This window comes from Elephantulus edwardii, unplaced genomic scaffold, assembly GCF_000299155.1.
Source record: "Elephantulus edwardii isolate Elephantulus edwardi_28Jun2011 unplaced genomic scaffold, EleEdw1.0 scaffold00118, whole genome shotgun sequence".
Lineage (NCBI taxonomy): Eukaryota > Metazoa > Chordata > Mammalia > Macroscelidea > Macroscelididae > Elephantulus > Elephantulus edwardii.
Window position 1 is genome coordinate 1,653,304 of NW_006399868.1, and position 15,834 is coordinate 1,669,137.

The 15,834-nt window shown below is 44.5% G+C and overlaps 1 protein-coding gene across 1 annotated transcript in view; it reads right to left on the bottom strand.

The window, feature by feature from the left end:
- Window positions 1-15,542, bottom strand: part of LOC102853491 (60S ribosomal protein L13-like) — a 69,320-nt gene extending 53,778 nt beyond the window's left edge. Inside the window, exons 1-2 of the mRNA XM_006892753.1 lie at window positions 15,336-15,542; window positions 14,987-15,057 (exon numbers count right to left, since the gene is read on the bottom strand). Of these exons, the coding sequence (XP_006892815.1) occupies window positions 14,987-15,057; window positions 15,336-15,542 (278 nt within the window). The remainder of the gene's footprint in view (window positions 1-14,986; window positions 15,058-15,335) is intronic.
- Window positions 15,543-15,834: the final 292 nt, after the last annotated feature.

A 15,834-nucleotide genomic window follows, 5' to 3' on the forward strand; every position in this document is an offset into this window, starting at 1 on the left:
GATACTTCCATTTATATTCTCACATCACCTAAATATTCACCATCATCAGGAAATCTTTGTTCATTTTAAATCCAATCATCTCTTCTCCCCACCCCCACCCCACATAATGTAGTTCCTAAGATTCCTTCCTTTATTGGACAAGGAAAGCGTACCAGTGCCTTATTATATTTATCATTTTGGTCTTTCTCCTCCTCAATTCAAGTTCATTATTATACAGTCTGCAATCTGTATTCTATTTCCTACCGCTTTAGAATAGGGAGCTCCAGCAGCCTAGTGGTAAGGAGGTGCACTGCCAACCCCAAAACACATGGTTCAAATCCATCAGCTGTTCCGTGGGAGTAAGGAGGGCAGTCTTCTCCTGTGCTTTTCACGGCCTCCAATGGTACACAACAACAAGGAAAACAAAAACCTATTACCTATTTAGAACAGCCATTAGCCAAGTTCAACTCCAAATCTGATGGCCCAGTGGCTTAGCACTCAATGAACCCACCAACATCTCTGGAAGAAAAATGTGGCAATCTGCCCTCATTAAGACGTCAGCCTCGTAAACCTTTTGGAGTCTTTCTGGTCTATCTTTCTTCTTCATGAATCATAACTGGCTCTATTCGTCCAAGGCCTCTGGGAGCCAAGAGCTGCCTGCCTCTGGAGATGCTTGCCTGACAGTCTGGACAAGCACGCCTCACTTGTCTTAGGGTCCCAGGGCTTCCTTCCTGCTTCTTCTCTCCTCTCTGCTCGTGGGAAGGTGCTACCTCTCATCCCCTGTAGTCTTCCTCCTGGGAGCAGGATTCCATGATCCATGGGTTAATCATTTCTGTGTCTTGGGTCTCTCTTCTAGTTAATGAATCTGCAAATCCCTTTCTCTCATTTCTTCCTCTGGGAGCCAGTCTGCCCTCAAGCAATCGATATCGGTCTCCTTTTGTTGGGCAGGAGCTCCCCTAGCACCCTCGTTTCCCTGACTGACCTCTACGGTATTTGCTGCCCTTCATGATCCTGTTTCCCACCAACTCTGCCAAAATAGATGCAGGGATTTCAAATGCACAGCTGCCCCCCGAGGAGGAGAGGAACCATCTCCTATTGTGCCATTACCATCCAGAGGGGCAGCTATGAGTTGGTTCCCACATTCATAATCTCCTCCCGTGCAATTAGCTGCCTCTGAAAATCTGCCAGAGGGTCAGATATGGGTCGGTCCCGACTCCAGGGTACACAACCACCAGCACCCATTTATGAGCACAGAGGATTGCGCTCCACAGCCATCACCACTGTCTGCTTCTGAAAGCCTCACATTATCCCAAACCCCCTCAATAAGTACTCAGGGCTCAGGACCCATTAAACAACCCCACTCCATTCCCTACTCTACTCCTCCAACACCTGGTAACCACGAATCAATTACCTTTTGTCTCTGTGCATTTTGTGTTTCTAGATAGATATTCCTATACATGCCATCATAAAGTAGTTTGCCTTCTCTGTAACATATTTCACTTGGTATCAGTTTTTCAGAGTCCACCCTTGTCCTGAGCAGCCCTGCATGCTTTGCTCTGCTCTGCTCTGTGGCCCCTCATTCTATTTCGCTTCTTCCTCTAGGTGGCACCCTTGCATCAACTCGGGCAGAAGACACTACCTGTCATTGGCCCTTGCTTGCTTTAGGGCTGCTCTCCCGGCCTATTACATATTTTCCCCCCACAAAGCCTCTAACCTCATCTTCCCCAGCTGCAAGACTTCAACTAACAACACATTTTCATAAGCTGCCCCCTGTGATCCATTTGGTTTTGGAACATGGTATTTGGTTAACCTCTCTAAACCTCACCATAGAATAACATAGAATAACATTGCCTGACACACATGGTAATGATACAATTGTCAATGACGTGTGCCACAGAGATTAGAACAGTCTGTCATATGCAAAATGCACAGTAAAGACCAGTTATATTATTACTGTTGGTCATATCATTAATATCCACAGTTCCTTCATAAAATCATAGTCCTCTTTTGCTCTTCACATGGAAAATTCCTTGAGTTTGGTCAAATTCCATCTTCTCTGATTGATGGTCCTGCACTCCCAAATTTTTCTTTTCCAAAAATATCATCACCCCTGAATATGCCCCAATAATGATGGTGGGAATTTTCGGTTCTGAACATGGAGAGTAAAATCACACAACAAATTTCTTCTGACAGCTCTGCCCCGTTTTCTCCTATATGATCCCCAAAGTAAATCCATTTTCTCTATTGATCTAAAAAACTCACATCAAACTTCTTACTGAGAAGGATTTGATTTACTGGAAAATATTTCTCCTGGGTACATTCTAATTGAACTAGTAGCCAAGGCGTCCAACCGTATCATCTCTTGATGGACAGTTGTTCCCCTCACGACAAATGTGTCGTTGACAACATCTATATGATGCTCTTGCTTTCTCTCAGAAACATCCTAGATTTTCTCTACATTTCTCTTCATAGCCCCCGCCCCCCTTCTATGAATGATCCATATTGATGTTAGCTGTCATGGAGACATTTTCCTGCTTCCTACCATGTGGGCCTCATGCCCCAAGAACAAACTCTACCCACTCCTGAGCCATTTTCATCATTGATACAGACGGAACCACTGTGATCTGAAGGGTCTGCACTAGCTGAAAAGCAGAACACCAGGTCTTCCTGGTCTGCCTTAGTCTGACCACTTTCTGCTCCACTGAAAACTGTTTAGCACCGTAGCAACACAGCCTCCAGTGACAGACAAGTGATGGCTAAGAAGAAGAGGCACTGGTCAGGAATAAAACTCCAGGTCTTTTGCCTGGAAGACAAGAATTCTGCCTCTGAACCTCCTGCCACAGCTCCTATGAGCTCGCTGTGAAACTCAAAGTAGGCAAACCAGTCATGTGTAATTAAGGTGTCCCTTGGCTCTCTCCTTCCCAGTCTCTTGTCCTCTTGTCCTTCTGCATCCCCAGCCAGCTCTTTCCTGGTCTGCAGCCTCCTCCTCCAGCCCTTACAGGTATCTAAAGGTGCTAAGGAGTTACCATGCCATTTTACTAGGTTCTACAGTCAATACTCACACCACCAGCAGTCAAGAAATCAAATGATGTGTTCACTGGATTGGGAAAGTCTTTTACCAATGACCTCTACAAGGTGCTAAGGAGCAATAATGTCATTTTAAAGATTAAGGTGTGTCTGATCCAAGCTATGACATTTCAATGCTTCGTATGCATCTTTGTGTTTAACAGTTAGAAGGACTGATACCTTTGAATGGTTGTGTTGGAGAAGAGTACTGAATATCCAATGAACTGCCAAGGACAGAGAGTCTGTTTTCGAGGAAGTACAGTCGGGGTGCTCCTTTGAGGTAAGGATGGTGAAATTCCATCTCACTTACCTTGGGCACATGGTCAAGAGGGGCCGGTCCTTGGAAAAGGACATCAAGTCCTTGAAAAGGGGGAGGACTGGAGAAAGAGAGGAAACCCTCAACAAAAATGTGACTCTTACAATGGGCTCCAGCCTATCAGAGATGATGAAGATGGCACAGGAGAGGGCAAGGTTCAGATCTGTTGTTGAGTGGGTTGGCACCCAACAACAACAAGAGATACAACTAAATTCCTGTCTAAGACAAGAGATGCATGAAGATCCCTGCCCCCGGGTGTGTACGAAGCGGCCACACTGCCTCTTTCTACGTCTAGGACACCTTCTACCACTGACGTGGCACCTGCAGACCTCCAGGGTTCCTCACAATAGAATCTAGGTTGTACTTCCGACCACGCTGGGAGGTGAAGGTGAGGAAATCGAAGAAAAGGAGAAGACAGACTTGCCGGAAGTCCATTTAATGGTGTTGAAACAAAGATAAACACAGATACCAACAAAAGAACAAATCTGATGGGGCAGGGAGCAGACAGGAATGCTGTTGACACGGTACCCGAGTCCATGTGTGTGATTGGGAGTGGGGCTCAGGGCAGAATAAGCCATAATTGCATAAAGAGTGATAAGCAATTCCTGAGTTAGCTAATCTAATTTTCACCAGAACGCTCTGAGGAAGGAACTACCATTATACCCACTTTACAGATGGGTAAGTGCAGGCAGGGCAAGGTTAAATGGTATGTTTCACTCACTGGCAAGTTGCCCACCCAGTATTCGCTTAGATGATCAGATTCCAGCTTCAGCTTTCTTACCCACTACCCTCTTCTGCCTTCATTTTATTAATGCTTTTCGTGAAAAGAAAAATATGTAAGAGGTGACTATTATTTTCCCAGTGATATACAGCATTACTTCTCTAATTTATATAATCTACAACTTTGCCTTTAATAGGTTATCAATAAGCATATTTAGAGCTGTTTCTTGCAATTATTTGTTGCATAAGATTTGCAAAGTAATGTCAAGGGTAACAAATAGTTTTTACTTACAAAGGGCTTGCAAATTGAGTTCCCTTCATCTGCAAGGACTCACCACATAAAATTAGTCATCCTACTTTATGTTTTATTTTTAGACTGCTTTATGTGCTCCTAACATTTGGTGTACTTGGATATCCAAAAATCGCAGCAATCCCGCCTATATAGTGAGGACTTCACTCACTGGCTGGGAGCTCAGGTCCAAAAATTAATTCATGATTCAAGCTAATTTTAGCAATGTGTATCTTTTGAAATAACATGCACTTTGCCCGGATTTTGAAGAGATTTGTTCTGAATAAGGAGTGAGCGTTATGCATACATGTTATGCTGGGCACACGTGTGGATGTAACAGGGAGTATATTTCACACCTCCTTTCTTTCTCTTTTCATTTATTTTATACTTTAATAAAGCATCAAAACTAAAATAATAGACTAAAGGTTGTTAAAGCCCTGGATGTCTTACGGTTCGTGACAACTCACATACACAATGATAGAACATTTCATATTACTACTACTTGGGTTCTTGAGATTATTAATCATCTCTCATGACTCATGCAATACAAATAACAGAAAATTTAAGAAAAGAAATTAATTAATACATTCTCCTGAAAGACATGCTACCTGAAAGCCGGTTATAAAATTGACAATTTGAGCGTGATTGCTGTATTTCAGTAAAACACCAACTGAGTAACTCAAACAAGGCTATCAACACTTATTGTTACTTGCCTGCTTTCATGTGATATATTCCAGAACTCTTTTGATGTGATGTCCTGTCTAGAGTACGGAGTGAGGGTCTGTGTTAGGAGATTAATTGGAAGCCCTCACCACCTTCCTTGCACACAGTGTGGCATAATGAAAGACCACAGAGTCTCTCCTTATGACAATCAACCATCTCCTATCCAAAGGACAGTATTTGATAAGAGATGAAACTCAGAAGGTAGGAAGGAAGAGGGAAGGAAGAATGGAAGTGGGAACATGAGGTAGAAGCCCGAAGAATGCTGTTACATTGTGGAGACTGTAAACAATGACACTAAACAAGATGTGTAGAAATTGTTGAACGGAAAACCAATTTCCTCTGTAAGCTTTCATCCAAAACAATAATAAAAACTTTTAAATAATCAATATTAGGAGGGGGAAAGATCATCTACTCTAGGACTTCCCACCAGTAGAGCTGTTTGTAGGTTCAGGACAAGATGTGAACTTTTACAACAAAATCTGTAATTTAGAGTTGACTAGGTACCCAGCACATTCACAGCTTTGGGCATTCTGTATCCTCAAATAGAACAACATATCTAAAGCGATGAGCAAGTTGGTTAGCTCTCTGCATTAGTTTTCTATGGTCGTTGTAACAAATTACCACAGATTTTGTGATTCAGGAGCCCTGGTGGCAGAGTGAAGAGCCTTATTAGGTTATTAACCAAAAAGAGCCGGTGGATCACATCAGCTCACTGCTCCTCTCCTCAAGATTTGCAATACTGAAAATCACCAAGAGAGTCACCATGACTGGAACTGACTCAGCGGCAGGGGGCCACTGACTTAGAACGTATACCGGTTCATCTTATACGTCCAGGGTTGGAGGTCTGATACATATCTCATTGGCTGAAAATCATGAAGTCAAGGCTGGGTTCCTTCTGGAGGAAGGGTCTAGAAGAGTGTATGCCCTTGCCTCGTCCAGCTGCTAGGGATCATCCCATCCCTCAGCTTGAGATTCTCTTCCTTTATCTGGTGACTTAATCCATAAAGTATTGTGTTGCTGATCCGATGACTGGGCCTCTGCAGCGGCAGTGGTTCGACTCCACCAGCAGTTCCACAGATGAACGATTCTCAGTCACCTCCTGTGAAGGTGTATTGTCCTGGGAAGCAGATGGAAGGTCGCTGTGCATTAGAACCAACTCAACACTAGTGTTTGGGGTTTGCTTTTATGTTTTGATCTCCAAAACCATTGAAGCCAAGAGGAGCCCCAGGTCCTATCATTATGATCCTGGCATTCCTGACTCTTTCCTCCTCTCCCAAGGACTCTGGATTACATTGGAACGCTCCAGAGAATTACAGATGACCTTTCTATGTTAAGGTCAGCTGATTAGCCCTCTGAATTCGATCAACAATTTTCATTCCCCTTTGTGCTATAACCTCATAGATACACAGGTTCTGAGGACAAAGATGTGAATGTCCTCAGGGGACTATTCTTGCATCCTACCTTCTTAGAGCTCTTGTACATAGAGTTGCTATGAGTCGCAAGCGACTCGATGGCACATAACAACAACAAAAACAACCTTTTTTAAATTTTTGTTATTGGTTTTTTTTTGGGGGGGGTGTTTGATTAATTTTAATGAAAGTTTACAGTGCTTCCAGTCATTCATTGTTGCACTTTTCTCTCTGCCCACCCCCTCCCCCTAAAATAACTCTTCTCCTTGAAAAGAAAAACTATCATTGTTATGCAATCCCTCCCCCCAAGTTCACTCCACTATGTAGCCTTCACTCTGTACTTCTGTAATGACAGGAATGCCCATTCATATATCCCTTTTAAACAGATCATTCCCTCATCTGAAGCATCTTACCTTCTTAAATGATTCCAAGGAGCACAGTAAGGCTGGAAGTTCATACGAAGTGTGTACAGACCTTGAGAGAGAACAGTGCTCTGTTCCTGTGGTTGTCTCGCTATGCCCACCACCCCACCTAGTTTTCACATACTCTGCCACACCCAGAATTCCACTTCACCCCAAGACAGGCATATCTCTCCAACATCAAATAGCAAGGGGCATGGGGCAGAATTTGTAGTTTGCCTATAGAAATGGAGCACTTGCCAGGATCAATATTTTTTTTAATTTTATTAAATTTTATTAGTTTTAATGAACATTTACAGGGATTTTGGGTTTTCATTCCTTCATTGCTGCACCATTCTCTCTACCCTCCTCCCCAGTTTGTTCTTCTTCCCCGCCATCCGAATGTCTGTTTTAATTGTCCAATTGCCACAGTGCTTGTCAAAGTCAGTTCTGATTAATCTCCTTTGTCGGTGTGTCCTTTGCCATTCCCTATCACTCCTCCCTGAGAGAGACTTCACCCTGAGTCATAAAGAAAAGGGGATGGCGTATTCTCTTAGCTACTTCCTGCTGAAAAGGGACGCTGTGGGTTTCAGGGTGAAGATCTTCTCTCACTACTCTAAAGGGCCCCTTTGGCAGTAGGAAACACATAGACTATTATGGAGATTGATTTTGGAATTTAGATGCACTGCAGGATCAATATTTTGCCATTCCTCATTTTCTCGGATGCCCCCATGGGTTGCTTTTCATCCCATTCAGCAAACAGACACCGTGTGCCAACAAAATGCTGGGCATGACGCTAGGTACTGAGACACAAAGAGAGAAAATAAATCATGCCCTTGAGGCGCTCACTATCCATGTGTGTGCATGTGTGGTGTTGGAGGGCTGTTGAGATGAGCATTCAGGACCAGTGGAAGAGAACATTATGCCATCAAAGTGGCAATGCCCACGCTGATTCCATTCTCATTGCACTCTGCTTTCCAGTCTGGCTGCCACCTTCCTGGTTCGGGCCATTATTGCTTCTTTCTTCAGCTACCCTGAGTCTCTCAGCTGCTCTCCACCCTTCAGCCTCCCACCTCCGAAACACGCTACACTCAGATAGAAACACAGCTGTGGCGATGTCCCTCCCAAGCTCAGAATCTTCTTCACTGTCTATAGCACAACACACACATTTCTCCAGATGTGCTTGGAGGCCCCAGCGGATCTACCTTCACTTGGCATTTTCTCTCCTTTTGTGCTATTGTTAGCTGCCATCAACTCACACACAATGGGACAAACAGCTCCCCAGTCCCATGTCATCCCTGTGATGCATTGTCGAGCCAGCAACATGATCTCAAGAGTTTTCATTGACTGATCTTCCAGAGGAAACCATAAAGTCTTTCTTCCAGAGCAAACCATAAAGTCTTTCTTCCTCGTCCCTCTTATTCTGGAAACACTGTTGAAAACTACAGACCATCATAGGAACACACAAGTCTACTGACACATGACTCCCCGTGAGGAGCGCCCACCAGGAGCCAACAACCCTTCATGTAAGTCTTCCACGTGGAAGGTGAGAAGTGGCCCATACACTTAGGCTAAACGGAGTACCAGAAGGCCCTCAAATCTGCCCTGTGGATAACTTGGAATGACAGAGACCCTTTCTCCCATAGTAAGTAATGTCAACTTTTCAAAACCTACACCAAGACGTCTCCTTCCATAACACATGCCCTGGCCCTTCTACGTTGTCTGTTTGCTGTACTGGGCTAACTCGTGGGCTGCTGTGGTGTTGGAAGCTTTGCCACTGATTTCAAATGCCACAAGCGCCACCCACGGAGGACAGGTTTCAGCAGAGCTCCCAGATTAAGATAGATTAATAAACAGGATTAGTCATCCACTTCTGAACTAGCAGGCCTCTGAAAACCCTATCAACAATAGAGGAAGATGGACAGCTATAGTATTAGAGGTAATTGTGTTCTTCTCACTGTTGGGTCAGAGCTGACTCATAGCTGACCCTCGAATGGGGTTTCAGAGCAGTAATCACACAGGAGGAGACTGCCCATCTTTCCACAGAGCAACTGGTGGATTCAAACCCCATGTCTTTGGAATTGCAGCACAGCTTCTTACCACTAGGACACCAGAGCTCTTGTGCATTTTACAGAGAAGGCCTATACTGGAAGTCAGAGAAGATGAGGATGGCACGGGATAGGCCAGGGTTTAGATACATTGTTCACAGGTTTCCTATGAATCATACACAATTCAAAGGTACCTAACAAGAATAAAAACTACTCAAGACACTCACAACACATTTTTAATTCTTTTATAAGTATTAATTATAACTAAGGAGCTCTGAAGCTGTGCTATAATCTCAAAGGCATGTGGTTCAAGCTGTTCTGTGGGAGAAGGATGGGCAATTTTCTACTGTTTGATTAACTGCCTCTGAAAATTTGCTGGAGGGTCAGCTATGGCTCTGTTCTGACTTGATGGTACACAACAACAAAAATTAAAATTGGTTAATGGAATTATTTAATTAGATTATCTACTCAAATCCCTCTTTTAGATTGCCTTTTCATTTGTCCCAATTTACCTATTTATGCTCATGGTACTTTTCTTAATTAATTTTGAAGAAAGTTTACAAAGACTTAGGATTTCCAGTCATTCACTGTTGTACCTTTCTCCCTGCACACCCCCTCCCCCGATTCACTCTTCTCCTTGAAAAGTAAAAGGAAAACTCTTTCATTGTTATGCATTCCCTCCCCCCAGGTCCACTCCACTATGCAGCCTTCATTCTGGACTCCTGTCATGACAATACTACCCAATCAGATATCCCTTTTAAACAGTTCTCTCCCTCATTTGTTTCAATGCAGTATACATCATTCATCCACTCCTTCTCTGCCTTCCCTCAACCTTTTTTTTAATTCTTTAATAACTTGAAACTCCAGCTCACAGCTGTTAAGTCAGTTCCAAGTCATGTTCTCTTCTGCATGGTTTCCAAGGCGATAAGTAGCCATAGGAGGACCCTGCTCATCGTTGGGGCTGCTGGGAGATTCCAACGACTGGAGATCCTAATACAGGGGTTTTAGCAGTGAGATTCACTACATACTATGCCACCTTCATCTTTTCAGAGAAAGCATCAACATCTATCTGTCTTGGATTGTCTCCTTGACTAAATATTAAAACCCCCCTCCTTTGATTATAAACTCCTTGAGAGCAGTCATTGTTTCTTCTCTCTTTGAAACATCTACAGTAGCTGACACACAGCTGGTCATAGTCAGGAGACCAGACTCAAGTCTGTTCAATTTCAACTCAATAGATGTGTAGTGACAACTTGCAGAACATTGTCACAAGCACTGTGTGTCTCCACGACAAGTTGATCTTGGAGGTGATGGTGCTGAGAGACATTTTTCTCCATTAAGCTAAGAAATGCAAGGAAACATGGACAGGAATTGACAGGCACCAGCAGAGAGAGAGGTGGTTCTTTCTGCAAATTACCGAGTAACCCAGGAAGTCAAAGGACTGTCTCTACACAGTGGAGAAAAACAAAAAAACCTAGATAAGCCAACACCGCAAACGGCCTTCTCTGTGCCGGTGTGGGAACATGGCCTGAATTGTCCGTTATTACTACAGAAATGAGAGAACCTGTACATCAACAGGAATTCCTGAGTTTGTGAGTGTATTTGTGTGTTTCTTTAAAAATCCAAAACGCCATATAGCATTGCAGAGTTAAAGAAAATGCAGGCTCTGGAGCCAGTAAAGTGTTTTCAGTGTGCCATTGCCATCGGTTCTACTAAATAATTACCATCACAAATCCAAAAAGATCTTGGCTGGATAATGCCGAGTGATCTAGGTGAGCAATTTCATCAGAAGAGTATTAGCTGACTCAGGTGACCAGTAAGGAGGTATTGAGCTGTTTCTCTCTCATCTCAGTCATAAAACCAAACACCATCCCACAGGGGACCTGGCTGTCAATCAGGGTCAAGGGGAAGGGGCGGGGGGAAGCAGCATTGGACCAAGGTCAAGAGTTCCAGCTCAGTCATTAACTCTGTGATCTTGAGGGATCCTGGTAAAAAATCACTGCCCAGGAGAAAGGCCTCTTCCGTAGAGAAATACCACTTGAACCAGCATCGCAGGCTGTTTATTCACAGAAAACTCTCCAGAACTGGAGGGTTAGCATACGCACGCACACACACGCACACACGCGTGCACACACACACACACACACACACACTCGCTCACCTTTCCCACACTCTTATCTTCCTGCTTAATGGGCCAGGTTAGTCCTACTATTAACCAGGTGACTATAATTTGGGCAAGTGTTATTTTTCCATGACCTTAATAATAAAACTAGACATGGGGAGGGGTGTTAGGATCAAAATCAAACTGCCTTCTTGCTCATAGAATTTATGAGTTGAAAGTCAAGACTAAATTTATTTCTTCCTGAATCTATTTTTCATATTAATAATATACTTTAGTAGTAATAATTATGTAATACTATCGCAAGGTACTTTTAACCAACCGTGGTGCCTACCAACTATTTCTTTTAGTCCTAATCACCGAGAAAAGTCACCAGAATACCTTACCACAACGGAGCTGATGTGAAAGTGGGGGGTTCCTGGGTGTCTCCCACACACTCTGCAAGAGGCTAGATTCTGGGGAGACTGAATTGAAGATGATAAGGGTTTTGACTCTAGCTTGCTTTTGGTTGGTGGGGGTGACAACACAGTATGTTCTAATGATTTCTTTATGTGTCTTAGAAGTCTTCAGGAACCAAAAAAGGAAGGGCTTTCATTTCTACAGAAAGAAAAATAAGGAGGGGAGAGAGGTGGGCAAGACAGGGGAAGTGGCTTTGGGACTAGATTCAAGTTCTTTCTCAATTCCTTTCTTGGAGAGGCTCTGAGCAATGCGGAATGGCAATGAGCTCGAGATTCCTCCTCAATGAGATAGGGACAATAATGCTGAAGGTATAAAGCTGCCTGGAGGATAGAATGAGAAAGCAAATGAAAAAGCAGTTTGAAAATGGGAAAGCACCCAATATTCTAAGGGGGTATTGCTATTTGGCCGAGGTGCTAATTTGCTTTACTCTGAAGGTGGACGTCTTGTCCCTGAGAATGACTGTTCCACCTCTGACTCCAGCTGCCCTCCCACCAAGCTGCCCAGTGAGACTGTGGAGGAAATAGGGTGACTGACTCTTCATCCTGATGCTTCCATGGATTCCACCGCCATGTGTCCACCAGCTTGTCATACGCCGGCTGGTCATGCTGTCATTATCTCATGGTTTTAGCATGGCTATTGCCGTGATACAAGAAACTGTCCCACCAGGGGTTCACATGCCAATGGGGTCGTCTATGTCGAATGAGTTCCGTCAGAGCTTCCTTTGTAAGACAGACTACGAAGAATGGCATAAAGACCTACTTCGGGTAGTAAAGCCAATTACAACCTTTTGGGACAAGTTAGCTTTATAATGGTCATCTACCCATCTAAAATCAAGAGAGCATGCTTAGGTCCGTTAAGTGCTCTGATATTTGAAGACTTTCTCAAGAAATGCTCTTTCTAAATCCTAAAACTAAAGCCACAGTTAGTGAGTCCGTTTCCACGTATATTGACACTCCATTGTGTTTCCAAGGTTGCAAATCTTTTAGGGAGAAGCTTGCCCATCTTTCTCCAGCGGAACCACCAGTGGCTTAGAACTGTTGATCTTTTGGTTATTGGTTCAATTGGTTGTAAACTCTACCACCTGGTTTGAGGACTAAGGCGCACCTGATTCAGACCATGGTCTTTTCAACCATTTGCTATGAGTCTGAGAGCTGGACAATGAATAAAGGTGACATAAAGAGAACTGATCTGCATTCGTTAGTGTTTAAGACCTCAAACCTTTTCCTGAGATGGTTTTTAAATTCAGGTGGGAGAGACTCAAAGTAAAATTTTGGTTCTTGTGCATTTGATTTCATTTTCTTTAGCTTCAGCTATAAGTAGTTGATGGTCTGCTCCACAATCAGCACCTGGCCTAGTTTCACAGCTGATATTGAGTGTCTGCAACAATTCTTTCACACATCAGTTTAATTCTGTAAAGGCCATCAGGTGAAGTCCACGTGTGTAGTCGCCATTTGTTAAAGGCCATTGGCTGCCCCTTATTAGAGGTATTTGCAATGAATAAATCATCGTATAAAACTCTGTCATTCTATCTCTAGTTTTGTTTCTGTCACCAAGCCCATGTTTCAGGACGTCCATGATCCATCTTCCCTGTTGCTCACAGGCTCGCTATTGGTCATATTGGATTCGATGCATCTAATATCACCTGGGCTCTTATATCCAAAAGATACTTTGTTGATTAAAAGGAAGAATCTCTATGGTTAAGAGGGAATCAGGATGAGAAAAAAATCTCATGTATTTATGATTATAGGGATCACTGCCCAAAGTCTCTGAGAATAAACTGTGGCAGATGCCTCACTGTTTTAAGTGGTGTAACTGTGAACTTCAATAGAAAACATCCCAATACACGTGTGCATGTATTTAGTAAAAAAGGAAAAAAACAATCTAAGCACTGCTATCATGTTGATTCTGACACATAATGAGCCTCTATCAGACTTCTGAGACTGTAAATCTTACAGGAGGTGAGTGACTGCCTACTTTTCTCTGAAGGGAGCAGTTGGTGGATTTTTGTTTTTGTTTTTTTTTAAGGGTTAGGGTTAGGTTTAGGGTTAGGCTTAGGGTTAGGGCTAGGGCTTAACCTAGATCTTCGACTAGTGTTAGGGTTAGGGTTAGGGTGAGGGTGAGGGTTAGGGTAAGGTTTGGGGTTATGGTTAGGATTTTTTTTTTCAATTGGTGGATTTGTACCAACGACCTTTCCATTAGCAGCAAGACACATCAAGCACCATCTCACCAGGATAGTTAACAGTTAGTAACTGCCTTGGAAATAGCAATACTACAAATTCTCCTCTCCTATAAAGTATTTATGTTATTTTACTTAGTCATTGTTGTAAAGTTGGTTCCAACTCCCAGCTGACCCTCCCTTGGGTTTCCAGCACTATAAATCACCAGGGAGGAGACTGCCCGCCTTTCTCCCATGGAGTTGCTGGCAGACCCAAACCACCAAAGAAGTGTGGCCTTTGGATTAGAAGTGCGATTCTCCACTGACTTCACCACCTGAGCTCCCTATCTATGTCATGGATACTATACCCATGTATTAGGGAGGCATTGCTCCAGCATAAACACATCAGAGATTGAAGACAGTGCTGGATGAGACAGTGCTGCTTCCACCAAGTGCTTGCACCACATGCATTGAGTCACCATGAGAAAGAGGTGGTAGCACCCTACAAGGACAAGATGATCTAGAACTCAGCTGCAATCCAAACTTCAAAGACAAGAATTTTACTACAATCTAATGCTATCTCAGCCACACGCGTGCGCGCGCACGCACGCACACACACACACACACACTATTCTGAAGAAATAGATATCTTTCTAATCTTAATAATAAAAATAACCTTTTGTCGCAGTCACCCTTGATTAGGACGAGTAGTGAGCCCACAGGGCAGAGTGGAACAGCGCACTCACTTTCCAAGACTGTAACAGAAATGGACTGTTAGGTCTCCTCATCCAGGGAGTGATGGGGAGGTTTCAACTACCAACCTTTTCCTTAATGTCTTAATGGTTAACCTAATCCCTGAAAAAGACTCCTGTACCCAAAGTCCCCAAACTAGCCCCACTTCCAGCATGTTGATTCTGATTCACAGCTGCCCAACAGAGGCCTGGAAAAATCTTACACGTGTTTGTTTTGTTTTTAAATGCTTTTGATATTTATTCAACAAATATTTTCCACGTGTGTACCATGTTCTATACCCTGCCAGAGTTTCTATGAATTTTGGGGGGACTCCCTTGACCTAGCAAGGGGTCTCAGTTTCCAACTGTGAAGCCGACTTTTAGGGTCCATTCTGGCCCCACCCCACTAACCCCACAGAACTCTGTGGTTCAGATGTGATCACAAAGAAGAAAGGACACAGAACTTCTTTGAAAGTGATGGGCTCTGAGCTCACCCCAAGTCTAAATGAGAATGTTTTGCATTGTCAAGGTCAAGGTTAAGCTGTGTTGCTCCTCATCTCCTGATTCTATTTACTTCTCATGTCTGTCCTCACAGTTTCTGCTTCCAGAATCCAGAATATAGGCAGATGAAGTCACCTCAACTTCCTGGGGAGTTTGGGTGCAAATACGCCTCGCAGCACACCCACCTATCCCCTTCCTTCACTCTCCTCTCAACACTTCCTCACTCTCCAGCCAATGGAAGAGATGAAACATTTAAATGAGGGATCTAAACTGCATTTAAAGAATTAACCCATTTTGCCCCTCACTGCTCTAAACCACAGGGTGCCAAGCAGACGCTAATTGCCTTCATCTAGTGGGGTTCCAGACCGCTCCTCTGTAGGAAAGGGGCACATTCCTGGCACCAATTGGCTAATTCAATTTACTTCCACGGCATTGGCCTCTGTACGAATATTCATGAGCCGGGGAATGAGGACCCGAGGCGCAGGCAGGCGGCAGCCACTCGGGCTAGGGGAGGCGCGAGGGAGGGGACACTGCCAGCGCGCGTCGCTCAGAGGACGGTGACCGGTCCGAGAGGCTCCGCTCAGCGGCCGGGCGGGCCAGGGCAGCGACGCGGGTGGCGCGCCTGGCATCACCGCCCAACTCCTGGCGACCACGCCAAGACTTTGCCAAAGACCCGCAGCAGAAGCGCGGTGACACTTTAGACGGAGGGCCGGGGGGTGGGGGGCGGGGGCAGTGCGGGGCCCGAGAAGCTGGGCGCCCCGCCTGGAGGCAGCGATGTGAGCTGGACGCTCCCGAGGAGGCTGGCCCCACCGTTCCCGGAGAGTCGCCAGAGAGCCAGGTAAATCCGGGGGCTCCGGGCCCGCGCGGCTGCGCTGGGAGCGGGGAGCGGGGCGCCGGGGGCGCGGGGCGCACGGAGCTCAC